This window comes from Lepidochelys kempii, chromosome 4 (assembly GCF_965140285.1).
Source record: "Lepidochelys kempii isolate rLepKem1 chromosome 4, rLepKem1.hap1, whole genome shotgun sequence".
Taxonomy (NCBI): Eukaryota; Metazoa; Chordata; order Testudines; family Cheloniidae; genus Lepidochelys; species Lepidochelys kempii.
Window position 1 is genome coordinate 108,991,521 of NC_136383.1, and position 19,841 is coordinate 109,011,361.

The 19,841-nt window shown below is 38.8% G+C and overlaps 1 protein-coding gene across 13 annotated transcripts in view; it reads right to left on the bottom strand.

Moving 5' to 3' along the window:
• SLIT2 (slit guidance ligand 2) overlaps nucleotides 1-19,841 on the bottom strand; it is a 424,023-nt gene that overhangs the window by 42,143 nt on the left and 362,039 nt on the right. For 10 of the 13 annotated variants that reach the window (XM_073342401.1, XM_073342399.1, XM_073342403.2 and 7 more), the window contains 4 exons: nucleotides 14,509-14,633; nucleotides 14,278-14,375; nucleotides 12,651-12,790; nucleotides 4,514-4,540 (listed from right to left, as the gene is read on the bottom strand). In XM_073342401.1, coding sequence (XP_073198502.1) covers nucleotides 4,514-4,540; nucleotides 12,651-12,790; nucleotides 14,278-14,375; nucleotides 14,509-14,633 — 390 coding nt within the window. The remainder of the gene's footprint in view (nucleotides 1-4,513; nucleotides 4,541-12,650; nucleotides 12,791-14,277; nucleotides 14,376-14,508; nucleotides 14,634-19,841) is intronic. The other 3 variants (XM_073342407.2, XM_073342404.2, XM_073342402.2) reach the window with 1 other exon arrangement.

Sequence of the window (19,841 nt, forward strand, 5' to 3'; positions counted from 1 at the left end):
GGAGGAGAGGCGGGGGGAACCTTTTGTAGTAATAATCAAGGTGGGCCATTTCCAGCAATTGACAAGAACAGTAGGAGGGGAAATAAACAAGGGGAAATAGTTTTACTTTGTGTAATGACACATCCACTCCCAGTCTTTATTCAAGCCTAAGTTAATTGTATCCGGTTTGCAAATTAATTCCAATTCAGCAGTCTCTCGTTGGAGTCTGCTTTTGAAGTTTTTTTGTTGAAGAATTGCCACTTTTAGGTCTGTAATCAAGTGACCAAAGAGACTGAAGTGTTCTCCGACTGGTTTTTGAATGTTATAATTCTTGATGTCTGATTTGTGTCCATTTATTCTTTTACGTAGAGATTGTCCAGTTTGGCCAATGTACATGCCAGAGGGGCATTGCTGGTACGTGATGGCATATATCACATTGGTAGATGTGCAGGTGAACAAGCCTCTGATAGTATGGCTGATGCGAGTAGGCCCTATGATGGTGTTCCCTGAATAGATATGTGGACACAGTCGGCAATGGGCTTTGTTGCAAGGATAGGTTCCTGGGTTAGTGTTTTTGTTGTGTGGTGTGTGGTTGCTGGTGAGTATTTGCTTGAGGTTGGCGGGCTGTCTGTAAGTGAGGACTGGCCTGTCTCCCAAGATCTGTGAGAGTGATGGGTCATCCTTCAGGATAGGTTGTAGATCCTTGATGATGAGAGGTTTTAGTTGGGGGCTGAATGTGATGGCTAGTGGCATTCTGTTATTTTCTTTGTTGGGCTTGTCCTGTAGTAGGTAACTTCTGGGTACACTTCTGGCTCTGTCAATCTGTTTCTTCACTTCAGCAGGGTAGAAGCCCTCTACACCAACATTCCACACAAAGATGGACTACAAGCCGTCAGGAACAGTATCCCCGATAATGTCATGGCAAACCTGGTGGCTGACAGCTCACCTTTCCAGATCACTCTTGATACAGTCTGTACGGTAACACCCATTGTTTCATGTTCTCTGTGTATATAAAATCTCCCCACTATATTTTCCACTGTATGCATCCGATGAAGTGAGCTGTAGCTCACGAAAGCTTATGCTCAAATAAATTGGTTGGTCTCTAAGGTGCCACAAGTACTCCTTTTCTTTTTGTAATCTAAATGAAATTGTAACCACCACGCCAATTAAAACAAAAGATCAAAGTTTTAAGTTGTTTTAACTAACATTAAAGAACAAAATTCTCAGTGGCATTAGGAAGCAGATTTCAACTCAGAGTGTTAAAGTCCCATTGCAAACTACTGAAAATCAGACTGTCAAAATTATTTTAAATATAACTTCTGGCTCTGCTTCACCTCTGCATTATTCGAATTTTATGCCAGTGGAATTCCATTCATTTACATCCCATGCTAGTGGATCCCCAGTGCAAGACTGAGACCTTACTTATTATGCTGTTTAATGTGATAATAACAATAAAGCAATAATAGGTATTGGCAGGTAAGGATTGTGCAATAAGTATTTTAAAAACAATATAACATCATGCAGAAAAATAGTGAATTATAGCCTGATGATACCAAACAGTACTCCTGGGAGTAGTCCCAATGAAATCAATGAATCTAATCACGTTATCAAGGATTGTGTACATTCTCAGGATTCGGCTTTTAATCATGAGTGGAAATGCATCATAACTAGTGGAATGATCACAGTGCTCTAATAATAATTTACAATCGCTTGAGATAAACTAGTTACATTAAATGGAATATTTTATTAGGAGCAACCCAGGGTGAGAGTAATAAAAGTATTTCTCTTTGAACTCTCATAAGTCACAATACCAAGGCCTTGATTCAGCAGGGTACTTAGGCACATGACTTAAACGGATATGGCTCTCACTTAAATTGGACTACCTAGGTGCTTAAAGTCAGGCATGTGCTTAAGTACCATACTTAACTGGTGCCCAAGTGCATTAGATGCATTTACGTTTTTACTCGTTAGCCACTAGGGCTGTGTAAATACTGTATTTTTGGAAATGTTTAAATCAGGTTATATAATTGGTTGGTGTAGTACTTCATTAAACTGAGTTAATAGTTGATTTCTATTATTCCTCTTTTTCTTACCGAATTAACAATTAAGACATAAAGGCCTCTGCAATAAACAAACAGACTTCTACTGCTAGTAATTTATGATCAGCTAAATGCAATTTCATATACACTAGTAAACTAACTAGCATAAAATGTGCATCACATTTCTGTACACCTGCTTAATTTTGTCTTTGAATCCTAGTTTACCTCCCCTGAGCTTTTTAATAATTTGATTGTGTGGGTTACAGTAATTACAATATATTATGTTTTTCACTTGTTTCACACATATCCAATAACTACCACCTTTTTTCGGATTATGATTTCTCTTTTTAATCTCCTATAAAACAGGTATTTCAATGAGTAGACATAATTATACAAGGGGGATACCCATTCAAGCTTGAACTGGGAAGCCTGTGTGCACAGTAGCACAGCTACAGTTTATACTCCATTTTAAACAATGTTCTTCATGGACACAAAAAATTCACATTTTGATATTTTTAAAGTTCTGAAAGAAAATTCAGATAATTTATACTTTATACTGCAAGAATTCAGTGAGTGTTACAAAGGTACTTTGCACACTTATAAAGCAAATTTCATTTTAAAAATTACATGGGCTAGTTCAGTAGTCAGTGCAGTTTGGTTTTGGTTTGGTTTTTCAGTGCGGTTTGAGTTAAAAATAAGATGATGAATTTATTTTTAAATAGTGGTGTTGTGTTTGAATGGTAGCTAGCTTTCCTAATGATATGCACACTAACAGTCATAATAAAATAAACGAATTGTACACCAGCCTGGCAGGGTGGTCACAGAGCAATGAGCTACCATATGAGGGTGAGAGTTTAGGATAGGTGGGCAAATTTTTTGGCCCGAGGGACACATCTGGGTATGGAAATTGTATGGCAGGCCATGAATGCTCACAAAATTGGGGGTTGTGGTGTGGGAGGGGATGAGGGCTCTGGCTGGGGGTGTGGGCTCTGGAGTGGGGCAAGAAATGAGGAGTTCAGGATGCGGGCTGGGGTGTGGGGGGGGAGGGCTCTGGGGTAGGGCTGGGGATAAGGGGTTTGGGGTGCAGGAGGATGCGCCAGGCTGGGACCGAGGGTTCAGAGGGCAGGAGGGGTATCAGGACTGGGGTAAGGGATTGGGGTGCAGAAGGGGGGCAAGCCCTGGGTGGCACTTACCTCAAGCAGTTCCCGGAAGCAGCGGCATGTCCCCCCACTCCAGCTCCTATGAGGAGGTGCGGCCAGGCAGAGCTGCACACTGCCCTGCAGATGCCGCCCCTGCAGCTCCCATTGGCTGCAGTTCCTGGCCAATGGGAGGTGTGGGGGTGGTGCTTGGGGAAGGGGCAGTGTGTGGAGCCCCCTGGCTGTCCCTATGCATAGGAGCCAGAGGGGGGAACATGCCACTGCTTCTGGGAGCCACGCAGAGTGGGGCAAGCCCGAGACCCAGCTCCCCAGTGGGAGCTAGAGGGCCAGATTAAAACATCTGGAGGGACAGATGCAGCCTCCGGGCTGTAGTTTGCCCACTTCTGGTTCAGGATCTGAGTGTGGTTCTGAGCAGCAAACAGAACCCTCAGGAGTATCTTATGTTGTATTTCAGTGACACATTCCCACCCATTCAAAGAATGGCACTAACAAACTCAGTCCACCCTTCACCTCTCTAAAGGAGGATTTTCTGTGATGGGGCAGATTGTTTGGGGGAAGAGATGGAAAGAGGACAGGAAATGAGGAGGAGGAAAAACAGGCATATCCTTCAGCTACTTAAAATTAATCATGAAATACCAGTGCTAGGAACTGATGTAATTCAAAATGATTGATCAGAATCTCTTCCATTACTGGTTTAAATCAACCTTGTGTTTTAGTGACATTAATGTTTTGACAGAAACCCAAAACAAGGTTACTCAAAATTAAGGCTGCATATATCTCTATTAACTTTCTCTGTTGCACAGCCTCTTATCACTGTGTGATTTTTCAGGTGCAGTATATGGTGTAACACTTGGTCACTACAATGATAAACAGGAGGACATCACAACCTAATGTCTAGCAGGACAATTCATATAAGACAATTTAATGGGTATTTTAGAATCTAGAAAGCATTAGAACTGAACCAAAGTATGTCTTACTTGGGTTGGGTGCAAGCTTTATTAGGAGACCATCTCTGTAAAGCAAGCCATTTTTATTGGTCACCAGTGAGGATGCATAAGGTAAGTTTTAGTATATTTTAAAAAGAATGTATACAGTGTTAATGGTCTGTTTTTGTATCACTGTCTTCTGTACAAGAGCTGTATTTTTACCTTTAATAGCATTCATTTGACATGTATGGACAAACAGTAAAATGCCCGATCTGAGGATTTAGGGTAAGCTTGCTAAATGTTAACTATATCATTTCTCTGATCACGTGCATACACTTAAATCCATGCACCTTTAAAGAAAAGAAAAGCAAGAAACCAAGGTAAGTGAAAATAGGCTTAAAAGACAACTGACCTTTTTCCACTTCATTCAGATTAGCAGCTTGCAGTGACAAAGACAGAAGAGACAAGAGACTTTTTACATTGTAATACAACAGCACATTAAGCTAATGCACAACTATAGCAGCAGAGAGGTTTGCATAGCAAAGTGAAGCAAGCTTCAAATTTTTACCTACAGCAGAACAAAACAAACAAGAAAAGTAAGAAGTATGTGCTACTGCTGGCATAGAAAGAGTTGCACTGCTAGACCAAGGAGATATGTGTTCTAATGACATGGTAATGAACAAGAGAAATGATCCATTTTAATTTCTAGTATGTACATGTAATGACCTGACATTCATTAGATTTGAGGATAAAAAATGAGATGATAATTAAGAGAGCAAGGCAAAGTTAAAGAGTGCAGGACATAATGTGAGCAACTTTACACGTTATTCACCAGCAACTCCAGGTCTCTTCTGATCCTGTGTGCTTACTGTGGGTTTCATAGTTACATCTTACGAATGTTTACAGTCCAACACACATACCATACTTGTCTTTGACACTGTGATGATAGTGTTAACTGCAAAGCAAAATCTTAACTTGGCAGATATGGAATTCTGACTATTAAGAAAGCCACAAGCCACATTTTTCAATTCTGTGACAACTGTTAGACAACAATTTTCAAAATGTGGCAGGAGACATGCACACATTGACAGGTTTTGAGATAGAATACCCTTCACAGTATTTTGAAAGTTTACCTATACAGGAAACTGCTGTTTCAGAGATAATCTTGAGATCCTATCATGCCTACCATCCCAAAAAATAAACTCAAGCATGAACAATTTACATTTTAGATTGCCAAACTCCGAACATTTTCCTTATCCTGTGTAGAAATATTAAACTGCATTTACAGACAGCCATTCACTTAAAAAATATTCTGGCATGGTGCAAGTCCACATTCAGTTGCCATGCACCATGAATCTTCAACATGGACAGATCCAAGAATTAATAGAACAGAACAAGAACCACAAGAATCTAATTGGAAAAATATAATCCAAACTACTAATTAAGTCTTAGAGAAGAAAGGAATTAAGCTTTAAAAAAGTGGTGTAAATCAGTGTAACTCCACTGAAGTCAATGGTGATCTAGGGCATATTACACCAGTTGAAGATCTGGCCCTAGATTCCTGTAACTGTTCACTTCAATTGATTTTACGGCTAGTTCTGATTAATGGAACACTATCAAAATATTTTTAAGAATTATATTTTTCTGTGTTAATGATGGTTTAGATGACTAAAATACAAATAATGTGGATGAAATGATGTTCACTTGTCACTGTTTATACTCTGGTTATCTATGGCATTTTACCCAGTGAGGACAAATAAAACCAGATTAGTCAGTTTCACTTTTATTTGTAGTCAATTTCAATTTTCAGTTCTCACACATTAGAAGAATGCTGGAAGGCCTGAGTTGCAAACATTGCTGAGAAATATTTTAAATACACCTGAAACATTGTTAATAGTTTTTTTCCCTTTAAAAAAAATTACGATACTGTTTCTATTAAGCAAGCAGTATCTCCCAGAATTCTAATTCTGGACATCTGGGCTGGTCTCCTCTCTCTGCAACTTCACAGAGGTGAACCAGTCTCTGGCCAGGCCTTCTCTGCTTCCACTTGCCACCAGATGAGTTATTCCCAAACTATGAAATCTGCATAGCCTCATAATTGACAAATATTCCAGAGATAATGAAACAACTATGTACATTAGATCAGCAAGGATTGTCCTACAGTAATGATTCTACTTAACGGCTGACCCTTGGCTCATGAGCCATCTAGGGTTCATAGAATTCTGCTTGCGGAAAGGAAATTATTGGTAAGAAAATTTCCATTCTGCAGCCCAGCATCTCCCACAATCCTGGATGTCTGGAAAGTAGCGAGCAGTGATCAGATATAGGGATGGTTATGAAAGAAGAGGTTGGTAGAAAAGAAGTACCCACCTTTTTGTGAGCTCACTCAAAGGTCCATATTATTCTAGACCACCATCTGCAGACCCTTCTGATAGAAAGTCCACCTTGTAGTGCTTAATGAAGATATTAGCTATAGACCAAGTGGTCGCTTTGCAAATTTCCAGAGTGGATGCACTTGCTCATTCCGCCATGAGGTTGCTAAGAATCTCGTGGATTGTGCCTTGATGCCTTCTGGTATAGGAAAACACTGATGATGTATAACAATCCACAATACATAGTCTAATCTGCCAGATGATGGAGCACTTGAAAACTCTAAGTCCCTGGCATTTTGTGTGCAAGGACACGGATTCTATACGTTTGAGATAGACTTTCAAGGCTCTTCTGATATCTAAGCTTGGATAGCTACTAAGAAACAAGTCTTAACAGATAAATAAAAGGCCAACAGTGAAGTCAAAGGCTCAAAGAGATGGCTTGCCAGTCCTCAAAACCAGAGGTGGGTTCCATTCTGGAAAGTGATTTGACCGCTAATCTGGCTAATTGGACTACTTGAAGGAATCTTGCTACCTGTGAATTTTCTGCCAGATAGCCAGAGGATCCTGAGAATAAGCACGCTCCTAAGAGCGGACACCTGACATGCAATGGTACAGGGCTAAAGGCCTCTTTCTACACCTTTCTGTAGGAAGTATAGAATGGTTAGGATTCCAGGATTTCCAGGATATGCATTATACTGAGTACTTGTAGAATCTGACCAGACAGAGGAGTATTTTTATAGTCTTCTAGCCAAAAGCAATGCCTTAATGACTCTGGAGGGCAGACTGAGACCTTCCAGTGCCTCCCTTTCAATAGCCTTGCTGTTAGTTGAAGTCATTTTGAGTCTAGATGAAGAGAGGATGTCCGCTCTCCACGAAAGCTGGTGTGGGAGTTACAGTTAAATGAGGTCTGAGAATCAAGGTCTCCTTGGCCAATGAGGAATTATAAGAATTACCATCGCCTGTTCTCATTTTATTTTCTGGACCACCTTCCCCAGTAGTGGGAAGGGTGGAAATGCACATAGTAGGCCCTGCAGCCAACTATGCAACAGGGCATCTGTCCCCAGGGCATAAGGGTCTGCCTCCCTTGTGAAGTATTTTGATCTCTTTGTATTCCTAGGATTCGTGAATGGGTTGGTTGAAGAGAAACCAAATGTCTGAACAATAAGTTTGAAGTGCTGAGATCCCTCTAAGCTTTCCCCCGGACCTCAATTTTGCTGTTTTCCCTTGGAGAATCTATTGTCCCTTTGATGTTACCTGAGTGAGGATGAGGGGCAAAAGGAGTGCCTCTGTCTGAAAGCCAGTCTAAACTCTCTTCTGGGGGCACTTAGTGAGGAAGGGAGAGATTGTTTGGATTTTGCTACAATCAGCCACCACCTTCCCCAGATTTTCTCCAAAAAGGAGAGACCATGTAAATTTGGCAGTGCAAAGAACTAGCTTAGAGTATCAACTGTTTGGAGATGGAGACATAAACAGTGTTTGACAGAGGCCATGGCACGGGCTGAGAAGCTCACTGCATCCATTGAGGTGAGAGCTACAAATGCTGCTGCTTGGGAGACTTGCTTTAAAATGGAACCAAAGTCAGGATGATCTCTGTCCTTAAGGGCTTTGGGATCTTGCAAAGCAGGTAGCTGCTAGGATGCTCAGAGTGTGGCGGAGGATGCTTCTAAGTCTTTTTTGAGAATGGCCTCCATCTTTCTATCCGTAGAATCCTTGGGGTAAAACGCCCCTTCAGAGGGGCTAATCATCCCAGGGAAGGGATGCTACAGAGCCATCAATAGATCCCTTAGGTTCTTGAACGTTAGTTATAGAGCCTGAGGTTGCTCTTGTTAATGAGCTTGTCCTTATCAGGCTTGTTCCATTCATCCCTAATCACTTCCTCGAAGGAAGAACAAAGAAGTATTGCTGCCTCGGGAAAGGCTTTTGAGACAAGAAATTTACTCTAAGGCTTACTCTGATGAGACTGCTCAGGTTGGGTCTGAATCATGGAACAGCCTTGATGCATGTAGCTTTACATTTCTTAAAAAAAGCCCACGAAAAACCTTTGCTCTATTTTCCCCCCGATTCCTGTTTGGATTCAGAGCCAGACCGCTCACCTTCCCTAGTGGAGGAGCAGAAAGAGGATAAGGAGGAAAAGACGACATAGGACTTGTATTTCTTGTTTTTTTGTGTGATTTTTCTTTCTGTTTTTTGCCTGTTTACATTTTTTAACTTGTTTAGCTTGTTTCAGGATGTAATAGCTCTGCTGTGGCTTTGGTGAGGCCTTTTGCAGCTAGCCTTCCTTAGGGTCTGAAGCCCTCACAAGAAGTTTGATTCAGAATCCTCCCCTGCTGAGTCCCATTCCCCAGCAGGATGGGGGACTTCTTGTCCAACCTCTCCTGGTTGGCTTGTGAGGGAAGGAGTTTAATTAGAGGCACTGCTTCTTTCTCCAGGGCACTCAGAACTCACTTTTAGATGGGCGGGAGGGAGGGAGGAGGACTTTTGGCCCTACAAGCCTCCCCACTTTGTTCTGCAAGAGTTCCCTGGGACTTACCCCCAAGTTGAGCAGTCAAGGTCCTCATCACTTTTGGAGCCTCACCCTGCTGGGAGTCCTGGTCCATTTTCCCCCATTGGAGTTGCGTCTGCCTGGGTGGGTAGGGAACCTGATCTGCCTGTCTGACTGATAGCACCAGGACCTAACAGATTTAGAGTTGGTTGTCTGAGTACAGACTGGGCACAACTTACTGTCTGCCAAGCCTGGAAAAGCTGCCTCGCAGTGCTTCAGTTTGACCCAATGTTTTCTTGGCTGTTCTGATTTGCCTGTACAGGGGAAGAGGAGCTAGCAGGAAGATGCTGAAGTAGAGACTCAGGAAAGGTTAAATCCCTGAGGGACTAACCAACTAAGGGAGGAGGAGGAATGCGGCAAGGAAGAGCACTGCTACCCACTGCCCAAAAAGTAGGCAGAAAAAGATAAAAAACAGAAGAGTGAGAGTGTGAGCTACAAAAACTGCCACTGTCTGCTGTCACAGAGAATATGGTGGCAAGCTGAAGCGAAGGGTGGGGAGGTAAAAGGGGGGAAGCATGGCCAGAGAGTGCAATGCCAAACACTGATCTGCTTCTGTGAAGCTGCAGAGAGAAGAGAGCAGCCCAGATATCCAGAATTGTGGGAGACAATGGACTGCAGTATGTAGAGATTGCTACATGTGAAATTTACAAAGTTCTTCATGCAGATTGAGTTACTTAGACTGAGATTTAGTTACTTACCTTTGAATCAGGCAGAGAACAAAATATCATAAAAACAATTTGTGACCTTTAACCAATTGTAACATTGTTTTATACTCTGTACACTACTGTTTCCCCATTCTCAGATCTTGACATGGTTTGTTAGCTGTACAAAGTTAAAATTATAACATGATAGGCTTATTTATTTATTTATTTATTTGAGACTGCAGGGTCAGTTAAGGCAGGATGTGAAGTCATTGTACACTGGGTGAAATCACAGTAGCTGATTTTATGGTGTATAGAGTTATATACACCAGGCAAATCTGGCCATATATATTTAGAAAGTATTTTCATGGGGGGGAGAAAGGGGGAGGGACAGGATGAGGAAAACATGAGAGGTATTGAAGTATTTTAAAATCTTGACCATAATCTCTAAAGACCATACAATTAATAGTACAGAGCTTATAAAACTGTTTGGCCTTATTTTCAGAGATGTTGAGAACATACAGTTCCCACTGACTACAATGACATCAACAGGAATTGTGAATACACAGTACACCTCTGAAAACAGAGTTAATTGTTTTTAAGAGTTCAAGTTATTTTCTTTTTTAAACTAGACTTAAAGCAACAAGAAAACCAAATCAAAGTTTTGATTTAGAGAAACCAGGATGAAGTTTTCTTCTTAGAGCTATTCTGTCCAAGGACAGAATGCTGCCCTCCACAGAAATGTAATTACCTGACATTTCCCCAAGGACAAGTCAGCTTTTTTGTTTTGTTTTTAAAGTTACAATACTGTTTTCTGGTGTTTTGCCACCAGACTAAAAAACAAACAACTGCAACAGCAAATTAAAATAAAAACACATTACCAAGATTTCTCACTTCCCAAGTTGTTACATTACATTTCCCTAACCACGTACAGGCAGAGACACTTAAAAAGCAAAGCAGGACAGAAACTGTATAAAAATATGCTTAATAATTTTATGCTATTACATAATTAACTCTAAAGATGTTCATAAAATAGTTATGGCCCTGTGACGTTCGTGTCTCAGCAGACAGGACTGGAGTAGTCTAACGTATCTGGAGAAAAGACAGTCTGAGACAAAAGCCATAAAACAAAAACAAACCAAAACTCTGGTAACACACTAAGAAGTTACTAGGGCTAAAAGCTCATGCAGATGAGGACTTAACCTTTTCCATGGATACACAAAACCTCAAAAGAGCTAATGCAGAAAATGGTTAGCTAATGACACCTAGCTCTATACTTCCATCTCTTCCAATCTGCTTGTGCAATGGAATGACTTACCTAGTGGCTAATGGAGATTTTGAAATTGCTGACAGCTAGCTGGCTGAGACTCAGCTCACATAAAACTGATATAAGGATTACAGGAAAAATGCCAGATATTATATATGCACCTTTATTCGGGCTGGGGTTTGGCTACCATTCGTTTCTAAGACTTACAGCTAGGGATTCTCTTGAATCGTCAGTTGCTCCTAGATATACTGTTAGTAGCAAATGGCAAAAGAGTGTTCTGTCATTTGTACTTAACAGAACATTGTGTCCTTTTCTTTTAGATGTGGACCTCACCATACTTATTCATACCTTTCCTATTTCAGTTATTGTAATTCACTCTGCATGGAGCTACATCACCAAATCATTTGGAAATTGCAGATAGTGTATGAATGCAGTTAAATGACTTGTAAGTGGTATTCCTTGTACAAAACACATTTCCCTGAGTTCTGTGACCTGCACATGTTGTCAATTGATTTCCAGGGTGCAGATTTAAGGTTTTGGCTTTAAGTTTTAAAGCCTAAAGGTATGGGCACTTAGTGGGGGTGTGGCATTCAAGTTAATATTGCCCTGGCTTAAACGGAAGAATGTTGGTGTTTGTGTTCTTGATGAGGACCTTGTTTTCTGGAATTCACTTCCCTCTTTGGCCATCCACCAGAGCCCAGATTTAGTGCTTTTTACAGCATGCTGCAAGACTCACCTGTTTTCTCGTATGTTTTCCTAGGGTCAGGGAGACCAACTGTGATTATGGGATAGGACGATCGAGTGGAGTTTATTCCGGCGTCAGGACAGTTCTTTAAATACTTTGTGTGTTTGATTATGAGTTACGTATTTAAGCTATATATGCACTTAGCAATTTACTGACACACAGTGAATGCATCTTAATAAATAAAATACCCTGCTTCCTGTTCTCTAAAGTTCCTGATTTTCAGGATCTTCCATTCCCACTTTCCAGCTGAGGCCACAGAGTCTATAAGAGTTACTACAGCAATAAAACTGGAGTAACCACGCTTTATATGAGAAAGGAATGGTTTATACCTGGCCTGCAACTGACACTGACAGGTAAACAACTACAAGAAAAAAATTACTGGGGAGAACATGTGTGCATGAGCATGCGCACTGGGGCTGAGAACAGAGGGAGATAAGATTATATTCCCTTGTCACCACTATGCTTTTGTGCAGAGGGAGGTCTTGCCACAACCACTGTTCTGTTCTGGCAAGGTGTGAGCCCTGTGCTCAGTTAATATTTTGTGGCGGTGGAGGAAGGAAACCATAAGGGTTGATCTTAGATCTGTACAGCTCCTACTTTTTTCCTTGACTGTCCTCCCTGGGGCTTAGCTGGACCTTAGTGCTGGTGAAGACAATTTTCTCTTTTAAATTAAAACAAAATGTTCATAATTTTTAACTTTCAAAATGTTATTTGTTAATTTAAAAAAATCAATGAATGAACATCAAGAGTGCATTGGTGCAGTGTGGTGTGTTGTTTGGTGTGTGTTTTTTGTTTGTAATTATACATTTGACCAAATAAACCAAATAAACGAGTCACAGGGTGAAAACCTGACCCCACAGTAGTCAATGGCAAAACTTCCATTGACCTCAGTGGAGCCAGGATTCAATCACAAACTTTAAAGCATAATGCTATTAATTTACAATCAGTGTTAAATTGCCTGCGTTTTTCCTCATATTCCTACCAGTATATTCAGGTGGGCAAAGGCAAGTGTAGTTGTTAATTCCATCTACACAGGTAGAATTATTTTCACAATCATTATCTTCGCAGTCATCAACATTCACTTCACAGTTTTCGCCTTCAAATCCATCTGCACAAGTGCACCTGTAATACAGAAAATATACTTGCTTATGATGAATCAGAGAACTAAACACACAGTTATAACATTAGTTATTAAGTTCTATATCATTTGTAAGAGTTCTACAGTTTTTTTTAAATTTTATAACACTGCCAGTATTTTTCAGAAAATAATTTTAATTATAGACCTATCCTTGCATTTCAAAACTAAATGTTTCCTTCCCCATTTATGTTCTTCTATTGAATGCATGCTACCTTTATATTATAGGACTGCTTATGAGTGCTGATCTCTAAAACTGATTTTTTAAAACATACAAAATATCACCAAAGTGTTATAATATATTAATACATAGAAGGCCTTTATCTTGGAAAGATTATGCATATGCTTAACTTTACTCATGTAAATGTTTGCAGGAGCAGAGTCTAATATACAATATACATGAATGTAACATAATGATGATTTATTTATTATGTAAAGACTGTAAACTCTTCAAGGCAGAGATTGTACCTTCATTTATGCATGTTTTCACAGCACGTAGCATATTAAAAACAAATAATAAATAAAAATATAATATTCATATCTATATATTATATCAATCTATCTATATAGTTGACACATATTTTGATGTAATTCAGTGTATCTATTATATTTATATTGCACCCATAACTGTGATTATGTTGTTAATTGGACTTTTGAAAACGCACACAATATTAAAAAAGAAGAAAGATAGGTCAAATTATGAGGTTTCAAACTGTGACTGTGTCCCTTTAGATTCTTATTAAAACATGACTATGGCATGATATTAAAATGTATAGAGTTAATTTTTAATTGGAAAGAGTCTAATCTTGAAACAGAATTTGGATATATAAATAAGGATAATTTCTTAATGAATTGCAGAATAAAGAGTGTTTCTTTTTAAAGTGGCATTTCTAACAAGCTTGAGGAGTAGATTAGCATTCTAATGTGAAATTATTAGTCATTTAATAAAGAACTATATTTCATAATTCATGAAGTACATCTGGAGTAATTGTACTGTGTGATTAAATAACAAGATTAAAAATGCTCACAGCATGTTTATCTACTGGCATAGTGGTTTGGAATGAATCATTAATTTTCTGTTTCACTGGGATTTACAATTTATCATTTATATGCTGTCTGTTGAAGTAATATACACAACAACAGCTGAATTGTGAGACTTTTTCAGCAGGGATCTAGCTAGCTATTAATTAACATAATGGAGTCAATACTATGTTGTCTTGCCCTGATATGCCTTGACTAATCATATTTTTTTTAAACAGTTTTAAAGCACTTTAAGCTTTCTAAGGACAGAATTTTTTCCTAATACTCCAGAAGCCCTGAAAGACTACTGCTGTGGTTTATCAACAAACATCTCCTCTCCTCATTACTCTCTAGGAGCCAAAGATTAACAGCCAAAATATTTTAGTTTTCCTTAACAAGCAGTTCAATCTCAGTAGACTTTTCTTTTGTTTTTATTGATTTAAAAAACCCCTACCAAAATCCATCTTTTTCTCCTTCTTTTAAATGGCAAGTTCCACCATGCTGGCAAGGATTACTGATGCAGGCATGAATTGGAATATCACAGTCCTGGCCCTGCAGACAGAACGACAAGATAAAATAAAACAAAAAAGACTGGTGGAAGAGAGCCAAAAGAGACTTTTCATGAGTGGGGCAAATGATGAAGCTTACATTTTCTTCAACTCTCTTCTCACCACCCAGTACATACCTTGAAACCATATGGGCAGGTACATCTGTAGAAGTCAACAGGATCACTATTACAAGTGCCATCATTTTTACATGGATTTGATAAGCAGGGACTACATTTGGCAAGTATATTAACATCCACAGGCCCTTAAACGAAATACAAATTTGATAGTCAGAAACTAACATCTCTCATCATTTATTTATTTTTGACAATACACTTGTGTTAATTTGCTTATTTTCTACTTATCCTGGTATTTCTGCATATTCCATATGCAGGACTAGCCTTAACACTTTTTTTTTTAAATCAAGACTGAAAATATTTGGCCTTCATCCTTCATTTACCAACAGTAAGAGAAAAAAAATCCACTGAACTATTTCCTCCTCCTCTCTCCTCAAGTCTAAAAATAAATAAATCATCTGTATCTACCATCCTCGCACCCTACTGTGTTCTGAAGGAAATGAACAACACAGTCACCATTCATTTGGCTCTGAAAACCAGAATGTCACAGTTTTCAGGCTTGTCCTTAGTGGTGTCACAGAAAACAGTGTTTTGTGCTGTTTTTCATTTTGTTTTAAACCATATCAACTGTCCACCTGGAGGATCTATGGGCTAGCTCAGCAAGTGAAATTATCACCGGTTGCATGAGCACAGAGGTATCATGGGACTACAGTGCAGAGGTCGGTCATAGAATGATGTTACCACCTTAACCTCCATGAAGCCTCCAAGTGAACATCCCTCTATTCTAACCCTCCTCTACAGAAAGCCATGTCCTTGTGCAACTTGAGATTATGGATACTCATGCATGTGGTGAGCCTACAAGCAATGTGACTGCACTGTCACCACATGCATACACCTACTGACTCAGATTGGGGCTGGTGTCCATGCTTCTGTTCACCTTCCCTGCAATACAGGTGAGCACTGTTTGTTAGTTTGTGTATTCAAGTACTCACCCTAATTGATTGTGGCAACAGAATTGAGCAACTAATACTTATGAAGTGTGAGGTTTCGGAATGTAAATCAGCTGAGAACTTTGTTGTGTACTCCCTATAATATTAAAATACTTCACAGTTGCCCTTTTTGAATTTTTGGAGCGTCTGCAAAAATGTACCTTTTCTTGTAACTTTTTTTGTGTGGAAAAAATTTCATCTAAATCGGGCAGAAATTATTTAACCAATTAACTGGGAGCCCGAAAATTTCAGAACACATTTTCCCCATGGTTCATTTTCTAATTATGAGTTGGGTAGACTGGATTTTTGTTACATGATTGAAGTCACATGCTATTTCTTCATGATGTCCAATTAGCAGAGCCTAACCCATGGTTTGTCTTTGTAGGCCCATGTGGGAGATGGGACCAAAAGAGAACAGAATGGCAACTGAGTCTGTCATTTATTAAGAATGCCTGATAAGTGTAGCCAACCATTGGCCCACTCTCCTCACTATCCAAGTTAAAAACAGTAGGTAAAGAAGAGTCTGTCACAGAGTCTACGTGAGATGAGGAGGACTGCATGGGGATGGAGAGCCATAGGGGGCCCTCCATGTTTTGATGTTAATCTAAACTAAACATCAAAACTTTTGAGGTTCCTATGTTATTAAGTTTACATGTGGCTGTTCAAACCTAAGGCTGGTTTACTGCATTATTTTATGTGTTTTCCTATGGCGAGGTTGGATTACTGTGTGCTCTTGAACTGTAAATAGTTATTATGAAGCAGAGGTTTATAACGAGGAGTATTGTTTAATAAGCAGTTTTATAAATGGGCAAGCTGGTTCAGTGCTTGTATGTTTAGTTTTGCAATTGCAAAGTCGAGGCTTGCATTTATCTTATTTCCTTTGTAATCCTACACAAAGGGTAAAAAAAAATTAAAGCTGAAAATAAGAATATTGTGTTATTCTGAAAGTCACAAATAAGCAAAGGAAAGCTGAAAATTGTAAAATACTCTACATCTCAATAGGGTAGGAAGCCAAAAACACCTTGTCTTTTCCTATCTCTTTAGTCAGCTGAGGGACAGGTATATTCAGCTGCTTTGTTATAGGTAAAAAGTAATCTTTTCTTGCTTGGGTGTAGCAGCCTGAAAAAGAAACTTTTTTTTTTTTTTAAATTCTCTGAAACATCGATGGTGCCTTGCAATAAAGAAGGCCAGTTGACATGTGACTGCTCCTTCCCAATATTATTTTACACAACTTTCATTTGCTAATCTTCAACCTGTTGCTATTTGCAATAAACATCCTGCATAAGTAACTTTCATTGAGTAATGCCATGGCTACACACTGAAACTATCAGGAAGAGACACTGGCTGGGGTCCAGGCCAGGAGAGTTATTTAACTCTGCCTTTTGGTGCTGACCCTTCTGGCATGTGATATGGAAGCCTTCTATCCTTGGTGTAATGCAGGATTGGTTACCCAGATGCAGAGCTGAACACACATCTTTGTGGGTGCTCTTGGGCTATGTCAACATTAAAGGAAAATTTGGTGGGCAGAAAATCACCTAAAATGGAAAGAGACTTTTCATGTGAAAAAAAAAAATCTAATATCAACAACAGCTTTGCCAGCGAATCAAAGACACTTCACAGATGACTTTGGGCATTAGGCTGGATAATTTTATCATTTAAAATAGTACACTGGAATAAAACATTTTATTTTGGGAGTTAAATAGGGAGATTTTGTTATATTGAAGAAAACAATTATGGAAAGGAGCTGAAAAGCTATGCCATCATAAAGATATTGTAGAGTGTTCTAGCATAGAAGAAGCTGACAAAAGTTTACTTTCAAAACGGCTGGCATTGGTGTGCTTCTGTGTCAGAGCTTGTATGACAATGTAAAGAAATAAAAATGCACTAAGCTACAGTAAGGAGGTGGTGTTTATTACTGGTGACACAAACTGTATATGGATCACTGACCATTCTTGTGTCATCAACTTATTTCAAACAAGAAGTGTAAAACTAATTAAAGTTCCTGTTAAAGAGACAAACAACAGAGCTATGCAAGTTGAAACAAATGTCATAAAATTATCTTAAAAGTCCTGCCTGAATGAATGTCATAAGACTCAATGGTTAAATCAAGCAAATATGGAGAAAGTGGGATGTACTGAAAAAAAGCAATTGGTAACTTATGACACTGTGCTGTAACCCTTAATCTTTACTTCCTCATCTCTGCTGTATATCCACATATCGGACACACTCTCCTTTCCTGCTTATGTAACAAAATCTTACTGTCAAAAATTTTGGTTATCTTAAAATTTAAAAAAATAGTATCTATAATTTTGATTCTCCTCTGAAGTTCTTTGATCTAAAAATCTAAATGGAAATCCTGTGGGAAGAGGCTGTTTTGGGAGGTTTCTGGTAATCTGTAGTGTTGGATCAGAAATATCAAAACAGCAACAAAGGCCAGTAGTGTCACAGTGTAGGAAAAAGAAGAAATACCATTTTTTAATTATCTCAAGAAGTGTTTTGAGCTTTTGGTGAAATTTCTGTCAGCTCGTTTTATGTAAGTCAGTTTACCCTACCATAATTAGACAGAATCCAACATTCTAATTTTCCTTGTATAATGTGAATTCAGCTCAAAGGATAGAAACGCCATGTGAGTAAAAAAAGTAAATAAAATCTCATTTACAAAAGGCCTAGTACAAATCAAAGCCAGTTGTCACCTTTAACGCCACATCTAGAGAGCCTGCTCCTATTCCTGCTTATTCAATAGGAGCAGAAACAGATGCTACACTTTTTTTTCTTTTTTTTATATCTTCCTGTTCTCCTCCTTTATGCTGTTCTCAGTTTCCTCTCTTTACTGCTCTTTTCATTTTGGGTACATTTTCAAAAGTGCTTAACTGATTTAGGAGCCTAAGGACCTGTCTACACAGCAGGGCAATGCACTCTATGGGAGTCTGATTTCTAAAATACACTTTACTGTGCGTTAACTGTTCCATACAGACCATGCTGGTTTGAAACAGTATTATGTTAAAGCACACTGGAGAAACTTTGGTGAACACAAGCAGGATTTACACAGACCAATTAATTCACAACATATTAGTGTGCTTTATAAATCACAACCCCATAGAATGCATTACTCCACCATATGGACAAGCCCTAACTTACAATTTCAAAAGTGACTTGGACACGTAGAAGCCTAAGTCCCAATGAGACAGTAATTAAAGTTGTGCCTGATTTTGCGTTATAAATACTTATTTCTAACTGAAAAATTTGAGTCACCTTTTTAAAGCTATCGGGTTACAAAAAAGGAAAAGTTTCAGATACTTTTAATTGAACTCTTGCTCAAAAAACAATGTTTTAAAAAATATTTTGTGCCCACATTAAACCTTAATGTAAACATAAGCTAACACTTTAGAGTCTCTCTGTGTGTAGAGATAAATGGAAATAAAACAAAGGTTAGTTAAGATAAATAATGTGAATGTCTTAGACAAGACCTACAGAGAAAGAAAGGATAGCTCTTTCTACACTCTGTTGCTTAGCTGACATGGTTTAAATAGTTTTCAGATGTTTGTTTACTTTGTAAACCCGTAACAGCAGTAAAGGGGTAGCTCTAGGACCCGATTCTTATTTGCACTATGCCCTTTCACACCCCTCTGCAAATGTAAAGGGGGCTTCATGTAAAGAAGAATCAGGCCCATAGGCTACTGCTCAGTATTGTACATTATATAAAAGTCCACAGCATGGGTATATATTTTACTTACCAAATAAATCTGTTAAATACCAAGGGGTTTTGTATAATGTAGAAAATGAGCATGTAAGATACATACAGTCTATATGACACTTTTTAAAGGAAAAATAATATAAACAAAACCAAAATTAGCTCACAGAGAAATGTGTTGGAAGAGGATACCAAGGTTATTTATATAGTGATATTGTACAACATATAACAAAGAATCACCCATAAACTCATCCAAGAAAAGAGCGGGGGAAAACAAACAGTAAACATGCATGTTTTAGGAAAGGAGTCTGCTTGAGATACATGTAGGGAAGGTCAGAAGGTCTAGTCTTAACCAGATAACCCATTCAAGGGCTATTTACAACCTTACCTGGTGTGAGAAAACCACAAGGCCCTGGAATCTCTAGAAGCAGGGCATGGATTGTGAAAAGCCAAAAGTAAAAGATTGAGAGTCCGTTAGAGGTATGTATAAAAATAAAAACTAGAAAAAAATCCTAGGGAAAAAATAGACTAAGGAAAAATGTAATCAGGAGAGGTCCCTATAACTTCAAAAATAATTCACCAGCTTCCAAAGATTCATTTATGTGAATGTTTACCACTCAGAAGGGATTTTCACTGGAAGAGTTGTTTTCCATTGGATAGTAACGAGCTGTTACATAAGCCAACCTCAACAATACATTTTGCTTTCAATAGCAACC